Genomic DNA, 10,238 nt, shown 5'->3' with positions numbered 1-10,238 from the left:
ACGTCCGCAACGGTGTCGTAGGGGCAAAGGAGAAGATAGGGAGGTGAGCCACTGCGTGCAACTGCAAGCCAACACGCGCGCGCGCGCGCGCGCACGCACGCACACACACACACACACACACGCACGCACGCACGCACACACACGCACGCACGCACACACGCACGCACACACGCACGCACGCACGCACGCACGCACGCACGCACGCACGCACGCACGCACACACACACACACACACACACACACACACACACACACACACACACACACACACACACACACACACACACACACACACACACACACACACACACACACACACACACACACACACACACACACACACACACACACACACACACACACACACACACACACACACACACACACACACACATTGAGTAAGCACAGCTTCAGTTACTGTCCAGACGTACTGTCTCGACTCGACTTATATTCGAGTGCCTTTAGTGCGTATAATATCCTATTATCAAAATCCGGACTTATTTTACAACGTTTGTAGCTCTACAGAGAAAGCTAGGCAGGAAAGAAGGTGACGGGCTTTTGTCCCAGTACCATGGAGCAGGCTACCACATTCAACACCACCGCTACGCATGGTGAGAGCAGGGTGCCTGCTTCCGTTTCCTACCAAGCTGCCGCTGCAGAGCCACGAAATTTTGTCCGTGACCATATGACCATATCATCTCTCTCTCTCTCTCTCTCTCTCTCTCTTATATATATCACAGTGCTCAAGCATTTATAAGTCTACAAAAGTTTCCGTTTCAAAATTAGCGCCAAATAAAGATAACTTCAGTGTGGCTAGCTCTGGCTACTGTTGACTGAAACAACCGTTTTGACGAACATAGAATTTCAAATCAGTACATTAACTCTGTATTCTAAATATGAAACTGTGTGGACAAATTTATGGAGTTAATATTAAGGAGGAAAGAATGGTTATGACAAACTGAATAGAATAGCAGCAGCGCCTTGTGACGAGCACAGATCTTCTAGAGGTCCGCGGAAACTATACGACTATACTTATACGCATGCGCACATGCGCCCTACATTTCGGAAGATGATGGCGGTTTCGTCAGCTTCGCGTCTTCGTGCTGCTTTACTCTAACCCGTAATGCCACTGAAAAGAGGCAAGTACCGTCAAGCAGTATGTGCAGAACTATGTGTTCATGAAGGTATTGCACTGTGCTTTTAGGCCACGGCGATCTGCGAAACCAGTGAAGGTACTGGTTGCATTATTGTTTATTGGAGTGCTCGCTTTTCTAGCTCAGCTTACTTTTCCGGGATGCACGAACTCCGACATAGAAACCTTCCTGGTCAATATTGTAAGTACTTGATATTACGTATTTAGGAACGTAAGGTAACCATTTGTTATTGCTTCCTTCCAGTGCGATGCCTACGGAAGAGGCGAAATATCCGGCAACCTTTGCGCCCACCTCTGTTCGCGGGACATCTCCAATATCCAGTGTCAGAATCATCACATCGGCAAAGACATCGTTTTTACTGCAATATGGAACTCTAAGCCTGTTGTAGTGAAAGCGAAGAAACGCCTCATCACTTCTCTGGATCCTGTATACTGGATCGACAACAGCAAGCATAATCACTATCCAGATAATGCCACTTTTACTCGCATGGTGAATTCCCAAATCAGTTATGTATTCAGGCGCAACTCCACTTGGGTCGAGACATTCTATAAAAAGCAGTTCAGCACTGCTGAAATGAATAGCATCTACGCACTGCTTCAGCAAACCGAGTATCTCTTTACTCTGGCGCTTGAGGGCCTGAACGTGGCGCCCAAACTATTGGGAACTTGCGGGCATGCCTATGCTGTAGAGTTTCTGTCGCCGTTGGAAACACGTTTTTGGTCTGAGCACAGTGATGCTACCGCTACTAGTTTTAAGGATCGTGCCATGATAGCTCTGCGTATATTAAATACCTTGGATATACTGGAGAATGCCATGGAAGAGGAAATCCATCAATGCGACATGAAGTCGAACCACTTTGGTGTCGACGCAAAAGGTCTTGTCAAGATGCTAGACTTGGATGCTTTTGGGCTGCATTCGACTGTGCAAGCAAATATTGCCAGTTCGGGACACTGCAACATTGATAAAGACTGTGATTTCTTCGATTGTGCTGGCCGTTGCAACTCACTGGGCCAATGTGACGCCATTGTGCTCAATAACAATCTGCAGGTACATATTAAGGCATTCCTATTATGAGAATTTATGAGGTCTGCTGGTCTATCCTATAGTCGGACACAAACTAAAGTCTGCAGTAACCGCCGCACACTGTTCCACCGTGACGAAAGAGAGTCCACTTTTAAGGCTTTTCTGGTTACTAAATTATAAGCTCGAATTTCGATGCCTCTGACTATTTTGGTGCAGTCAAATATCATAAGCTTATTCTGTTTACTGTTCAGCAGATTAATACACGCACCACATACCAATCAATGCCTGTAATCAACTGTGTTTCTCTTAAATTTTATCCTACTATAGTATTTCAAGAAGTGTATAAGTTGATAGCCATTGCAAAGTTTTGCAAAACATTTTTTGCATTATTTATCATATTGAAGACTTGAGCAGTTGCATTTTCCTGAAATGGCTAAGACGTGACTTGCAACAGTGCAGGATTAAAATTTCTTCAGTTCAATAAAAATTTTACTACGAATAAAAAAGCTATGTCTGTGAATTCAATCAGCAGTGGGACCTGATTTTTACTTCTTTTCTGCTGCAATTGTGTAGACTTTTAACTTGTATGCTCTTCTTTTTTTCAGCGAATTTGTAAGAACGTCTTCTTGGGGAACCTGTTTGGTCGATATACAGGCCTGCTGAGGAGCCCGCCTTCAGATATTGCTACTGAGCTGCATGCCTTGTTAAATGAATGTGGTAGCATGTCCGTTACTCCACTGTCAAGAAACCAGAGCAGAGTGATAAAAGAAAAGTTTGTGGAGCTACTTCACTCTGTTTTGGTGCCCTGAGTGCTTTATGAGGGGAAAATTGCTCAAGTTGGCTCAAGCCAAGAAACAATCAACATTGAACTGCAACCTAGCATACTGACTACTTTTTCAGTTCCAGTTTGCACCTTAAATGATGCATTCTTGTGCTGTCTGTCTAATGAGATTCATTTTGGTGTGATCTCTTTTTTTGGGAAATTATCATTGTTCACTGATAGCTGTGCATGGAAATGGGTGCAACTGATATTACTCAAGTGCACCTGGATCATAACTCCTGTATGAGCAAAGTTGGGTACAGTTGGGTAAAATTAGATCTAATTGCAAAACCACTCATTCATTAGCCCCGCTTCTTTTGGTCATTCACCAATAGGAGTGGGACTAGTTTTGCTATTAGATTGTTCTTAAATTTGGCTCCTGTTGCGAACTTTCTATCTGTAGTCGTGATTCATTTGGGTCTGGCTCTGGTATGGGAGAATGCAGTATCATTATTTATGTATCTTAGAAACTTTTGTCATTTTTGGTACAAAATGCTTGGTTGACAGTGGGCTGAAGTCCATGCAATGTGTGTGACATTTTACATGTGTTCTGCTATTTTAACAGTTAATGAAAAAAGTGTTTGAGCGAAGTAGTAACTAGTGAGTGCACGATTTACGTGCTGAAATGCTGTTCACTCAGTTGCATTGTTTTTTTGGTATATGTACTTTTATGTAGAATTGTACGACAATTCTGGTAGATCTCTTCAGTTCAAAGATTTTGCACTTCTTACCTAATTGTGTGGTGCTATGTACGGTGCAAAACAGGCCTTGTTAAGGCGCTGAAATTGTTGCATGTTATAGGGGCCCTATATCACCTTTCATTTCTGTTGCTTTGTTTTTTTTTTTTTTTTTCTCTCTCTGCAAAAGCACTGTCAGCCTGTTGGAGGCTGCTGGGTAAACTTGATGTTGAATGTGCCGTGCTTTTATCTGGATTGTAGAAAGCATCTGGTTTATGTTGGCGAGTGACCTGTTTTAGTGTCAAAGCACTATTTAGCATGATCAAACCCAACCGCGAGTCTTGTGAGAAACATCTACCAAGCTCAGGGGAAAAAGAAACCTGCCATAGCAGAGCACATTCTAAGTCAGGAATCTCTCATGGGAAGCGAGTATGGAACTTTGTAACTATTGCTGCAGCCGGTCACCCACAAGTTAAACTAATACACTCTCTTTGTATGTCATCGTCTCAATCAACTTCCATTTTTGCGCAACAGCTTTTACACATCCCATTTGGTTGAATTAAAGCCCTACCATTTTTTTTAAGCTTAACACTATCTGCATTTTTGGACATTTGCACTTGAAAATGTTTCTGCTGTCGTGCAGTGAATACAAGCACTGGTAGATTTCTTTTTCTCCTTGGGTGAAGCTACAACATGCTAATGCCATAACGAATAAAAGTGCTGAAATACAGGCATTTTACGGGAAAAGTAATTAGGGCCCCTTAAAACAAACTCCGTTTTTTTTTTGCCTTGTTTGTAGAACAAACGTTACTCATGCCTTATTGCTTTGTCATAACATACTTGTTTCATGTTAAATAGGCTCTTAAGCTTACTAGTCAGCAAGTATAGCTTGGTCCTGTTACTGCCTGTTCATTTAATTCAGTGAAATTGAGCAAATTTATTGTTTGGCTTTTACTTTTTTTACATCAAATAATATGAAATGGCATGAAACTTCGGTCACATTTTTTCAGGTTTCTGCAGATAAAACGTTTACCATTATACATTTTTGTTCGCCATGTATAGTGTTGCATTTTTATAGCAAGGCCTCGTGGTCCTTGCATTATCGTTTAGCATGTTTGTGCACAAGCTGTTAGTATGATATCTGTTTCCAGAGAAACGTTTTTATTTGATGTCCAAGATGCCCCTAGCCAAGGAATTTACCTTCTTTGATGCTTGAGCTGAGGGCATAAAATCCTGCATAATAACTGCATGATAATTTTGTCATTGTGTGACCACACGCACGCTGTGGTCATGGAACTTTTGTTTGGTACGGTTATTAGAGCATTGAAATGAGGTTCACTCGAGTTCATGATCGCGGGACCGTGGTGGTCAGTGCATGGTTAGGGCACTTGATTACTGAGACAGAAGACCTATGTTAGAACACGATCACATTTCGATGTTGGAAAACGGGCGAAACGATAATGAAACCAAGGCATCCATTTTCCGTGCGAAGTGACCAATGGCAACGTGGCGTATAGGTGAATGCCACGATTTGTGGCTGGCGGAAATTTGATACTTTGAGCTTATTACTTTTAATTTAGCAGTGAAATACTGGTTCTCAGTATTAGTTCTTGTACAATAAATTGGATTCATGAACGTCTGGTCGCGTGAATTTCGACTTCCGGGTCGTTTCTATGGTTTTGTTTGTGTAGCTGTTGCTGGCTGGCGTGCAGTTTCAACCTGTATTTTGTCAGTAATAGCGTTCATGTCGCTGGAAAAACGGTGTTGTGCTTTGCCTTAAGCTGCGGCAACTTCTTTGGAATGGGATGCAGAATATTCTGAATGTCGTCGAAAAATGAGCGGCAGAAATGAGCGGCATTTTTCGACGACATTCAGAATATTCTGCATCCCATTCCAAAGAAGTTGCCGCAGCTTAAGGCAAAGCACAACACCGGTTTTCCAGCGATATGAACGCTATTACTGACAAAATACAGGTTGAAACTGCACGCCAGCCAGCAACAGCTACACAAACAAAACACAAACAGGCAACTCTAGGCTTTGCTTCGAGTGTTTTGATAGTGGTAAGTGTTCTTACAGTGTTGTGAAGGCTAGCGAATTTCGTAAAGTGGGTTTTCTCTCGTTCCGTGTAGTACAAAGTTGATACCCAGTCAACATCGGGTATGCGCTATAGCAGAAGCAGCACATAGCCGATGTTGACCAGCAGCGTGTGCGCGGTCGTTCGTCTTGAAAAGCTTTGCAAATATACATGGCTATTCGGCCTACAGTGTGATAAGGCGTTATAAGCACTGAAATAATTTTTCATTGGGCATTTGTGTTATATGCGAGCTCATCGAATCAAGGCCTATGCGACAATGCTATCAGCTGCATCCCGATGGAAGATCTTGTTGCGTGACTGCGGGCTGCGGTGTCAACGAATGTTTTTTTGTGAGCACTTGTAAGATTTATACATTGCTATGTGATAGCTTTTTCGGTAGTTTAATGCCCTATAATGAAAGATTCTTCACCAGCAGATCAATCAATTTGAGCCCGCTGCAAGTGTGGAGAAATTACACAGACGACGTGTTACGACAAAGTTTCCTGTTCGTGCAGACACAAATATGGTGCAGTTAGGTTTATTCATGTTCTGTGTACGAAAAGAGAGGGTTACAGACAAGGCTTTCGTTAGGAAGAGATACGAATCATTTGCTAGCATTTTTTAATGCTCAGAGAGACTCCAAAGGTAATTCATATCAGATAGCACAAATTTAAAAAAAAAAAAAAAGAAACAGATGCCAACATTGTCCAGTACTTATTATTGTACAGCACATAGGAGAACTAACAGCTGAGATAAATGGTATAAAACCAAATTTTTTATATGTAGCAAAGCAGAGTACTGATTTCAGCCTCGAAGGCGAATGTGCGCATGAAAAGCGATTGTCTACATCTAGGTACAGCTTGCATATGATTATTTGCATAGTGCTGCACTCATTGTTTTCGCAATATTGCATACAATAAGTTTATGTGTCATTGTATCTCGTTTCAGAGTTATTCTGCAGAGGCTTCAGAACGGCCGGAAACCATGATTGCGGGGAGGCACGGTCTGCCTTCTATGTGCTATGTTTGAGCATATGGTTTGAGATACATCACTTCTCTCGATCTTCACAATAGCAAGGCAGCAAGTTTTAGAAACAAAGAAAACAACGTCCGAAAACATGTGATCTAATTGAATCATCACTAAGACTGTGATTAGCTATTTCAAGAGGTGCAAAACACCGCAATATAGGCAGAGGTTGGTCCAGCTGGTAGCTGTCGGGTCCGTTAAGGTCAAAGTGGTAGTTGGTAATGCTATAAAACTGCTAGTTTTAAAACACTGTGTTCATAGGTATCCCAGACTTCTTGTAATTACCACTGTCTTGGAAATGACTAACCAAAAATCATTAGGGAATTCAAGCTGTGCCAACGCTATAAGCCAAAATTAAAATAGGCCGACTAGTTGATTCAACATTATGCAAAACTTTATCAAAGGAAGTTCTAGCAAATGCTTAAATTAACTTGGATTAACTGCTGTTTGCACTAGAAAAGCCGAAGCAAGATTTCTGTGCGGTGTACGAGACATTGTTGCAGTTTAGTAATTCTCGATCATAGGTCTATTCAAACTCTAATTTCTGTATGCTGTGCTGTGCATCGTGTTCAAATTCGCTCTTTCTCCCTCACAGGTCTGCTTTAGACTAATATGTTGTTACATGCTATAGAAAATGTATTGTAAAAATTTTGCAAGAAAAGGTTGGGTGTTATTGCCCACACTACAAGAAGGGCTTATCATTAACAGCTGAGAAAATTCTCTTTCACAGTTTAATAAAGCTGCGTGTGTCAAGAGTTACATTTTGCTATTTTCTTTTTTGGGGAACCCTCGTGCCCAAGTTTGTTTCTTTTGTGGTGCCTGTAGCAAAGCTGTGCACCAAGCTTTAAAACATGCCTTCGTTTAATTACTACAGGTTTTCATTAGGAAGAACCACAAGACAAGCTCACCTTATGCCTAGCTGTTCATAATAAATGCTTTACTTTGAACACACTATATACAATGCATAAGCTATATATTTTCCACATTTCTTTATGAATGTATTAGCAGCCAAGGTGTTACCCATTCAATGCATCTGTGTGTACACGGGCTGGTTGTTCTCGTTTAACCAGGCTCCGAGTATAAGATCAGTTCAGTTCAGTCGTTCAGTCATGTCCGACTCTTCGTGACCCTATGGACCATACCACGCCATGCTTTCAAGTCTCTCACTATCTTCCTAACATTACATAACTTCATCTGCAGCGCCTCGAGGATGCCATCTAACCATCGCATTCGCTGCCTACCCTTTCTCCGGTGACTCTCAACCTTTCCCAACATCGAATCTTTCTCCAGCGACTCCTCTCTTCTCATCAGATGACCAAAGTAGCTGAGCTTTAACTTTAGAATTTGACCCTACAATGAGTTGTCAGGGTTTATGATTGACAATATCGACTGATTTGATCTTCTGGCAGTCCAAGGAACTCTCAAGAGTCTCCGCCAGCACCACAATTCAAATGCGTCAATTCTTCGGCGGTCAGCCTTCTTCACAGTCCAACTCTCGCATTCATACATCACAACTGGAAAGACCATAGCACGAGTTATACGGATCTTGGTTGGCAGTGTAATGTCTCTGCTCTTTACTAGGCGGTCAAGCCTAGCCATGGCTCTCTTTCCCAGAAGCAGGCGTCTCCTAATTTCATGGCTGCAGCCTCCTTCCGGGGTAATCTTGGAGCCCAATAAGAGAAAATCTGTCACAGCTTCCACTTCTCCCTCGATGCTCCAGGACTTGATAGGGCAAGACGCCATGATCTTTGTCTTTTTAATGTTCAGTTTAAGCCCAAACTTCTCACTCTCTTCTTGTACGCGCATCAGAAGTCTCTTGAGTTCAACTTCACTTTCTGCCATTAAAGTGGTATCATCCGCATATCTAAGGTTGTTGATACGTTTTCCAGCAATCTTCACTCCAGCTGAAGACTCGTCCAGACCGGCCTTCCTCATGATGCACTCAGCATGTAGGTTAAATAGGCAGGGCGACAGTATGCAGCCTTGTCTCACTCCTTTCTCAATCGGAAACCAATCAGTAAGACCATGCCCAGTTCTGACTGTGGCCTCTTGCCCTTCATACAGGTTCCTGAGGAGACAGGTGGGGTGAATTGGAACTCCCATCTCTTGGAGAGCTTGCCACAATCTGCTGTGATCTACGCAGTCAAACGCTTTCGCATAATCAATAAAGCAGAAGTAGATGGGTTTCTGGAACTCTCTTGCTTTTTCCATGATCCAGCGAAGGTTGGCAATCTGGTCCCTTGTTCCCTTTGCCCTTGCGAAACCCAGCTTGCATGTCCGGAAGCTCTTGATCCACATACTGCTGCAGCCTACCTTGGAGGATTTTCAACATCACCTTGCTAGCATGCGAAATAAGCGTGATCGTGCGGCAGTTGGAACAATCTTTGGCACTGCCTTTCTTTGGAATGGGGATGTAAACTGACCTCCAATCCTGTGGCCACAGCAGGGTTGTCCAAATTTGCTGATATAAGTTATACAGAACGTTAACAGCGTCACCGTTAAGGTTTTGAAGCAACTCAGCTGGAATGCCATCAATTCCGCTAGCTTTGTTCTTAGCAAGGCTGGCTAAGGCCCATTCAACTTCACTCTTCAAGATGCCTGGCTCGAGATCAGTAATCACAACAGTGTTATGTTGGGTTTGCACATCCGGGCCCTTGTATAGCTCTTCTGTGTATTCCTGCCACCTCTCCTTTATCTCTAAGGCTTCAGTGAGGTCCCTGCCTCGTTTGTCCTTTATCACGCCCAGCTTAGCACAGAAGCTTCCTTCGATATCTTTGATTGTCTTATACAGAGCTCTTGTGTTTCTCAGTTGGCTGTTGTCCTCAACTGCTTGGCACTGTATGTTCAGGAAGGCATTCTTATCTCTCCTTGCTATTTTCTGAAAATCTGCATTGAGAAATTTCTATCTTTCTCTTTCCCCCATAACTTTTGCCATCGTCCTTTCCTTAGCTATTTGCAAAGCTTCTTCGGATAACCAGTTTGCTTTCTTGCATTTCTTTTGCTTCGGAACTACCTTAGCAGTAACTTCTATTATATCACGAACATCAGTCCACATCTCTTCAGGCTCTCTGTCTTCTAGATGTAATTCTTGAAATCGAGTCCTCACTTCCACAGCATATTCTGATGGAATTTGATCCAGATCATACCTGAAAGGCCTTCTAGTTTTCTGCGTTTTCCTCAATCGAAGCTTGAATTAAAAGAAAAGGTATAAAAAAAGTATAAAAAGTAAAAAGTATAAAATGCACACCAGCAAAACGGCTACAGGCTTTTCTCTACATTGATGGGAAGCAATTGCAGGGGTTTTACATTCTGAAGCTTCCGGAGGTTTCAAGGGGTGCAGTAAAGACAAAACATTTTCTTTATTACTTTCTTCTTATTCACATAATGCAGCAATCAGTGCTGGGAAGAAATTCCCAAAATGAATAGCTCCAGCAGTTGTATATATATGGTTTGAAATGTTTGGC

At 42.5% G+C, this 10,238-nt stretch overlaps 1 protein-coding gene across 3 annotated transcripts; it reads left to right on the top strand.

Annotated features, from left to right (window-relative positions):
- Nucleotides 1-1,030: 1,030 nt before the first annotated feature.
- On the top strand, nucleotides 1,031-6,439 carry aln (divergent protein kinase domain 1C). Of its 3 annotated transcripts, none has more exons than XM_084590050.1 (4): nucleotides 1,031-1,184; nucleotides 1,276-1,334; nucleotides 1,398-2,201; nucleotides 2,783-6,439. In XM_084590050.1, exons 1-4 carry the CDS (start codon nucleotides 1,124-1,126, stop codon nucleotides 2,984-2,986), a joined length of 1,128 nt encoding a protein of 375 aa, XP_084446176.1. In that variant the 5' UTR covers nucleotides 1,031-1,123; the 3' UTR covers nucleotides 2,987-6,439. The 3 variants fall into 3 exon arrangements, with proteins under 3 accessions (XP_084446176.1, XP_084446175.1, XP_084446178.1); XM_084590052.1 differs by having other exon boundaries at nucleotides 1,042-1,139; XM_084590049.1 differs by having other exon boundaries at nucleotides 1,038-1,334.
- Nucleotides 6,440-10,238: the final 3,799 nt, after the last annotated feature.

This window comes from Amblyomma maculatum, chromosome 1 (genome assembly GCF_055883805.1).
Source record: "Amblyomma maculatum isolate TAMU_Amacu chromosome 1, ASM5588380v1, whole genome shotgun sequence".
Classification (NCBI taxonomy): Eukaryota; Metazoa; Arthropoda; class Arachnida; order Ixodida; family Ixodidae; genus Amblyomma; species Amblyomma maculatum.
The sequence above is the reverse complement of the archived record's forward strand: the minus strand, read 5'-3'. Positions and strand labels throughout refer to the sequence as shown.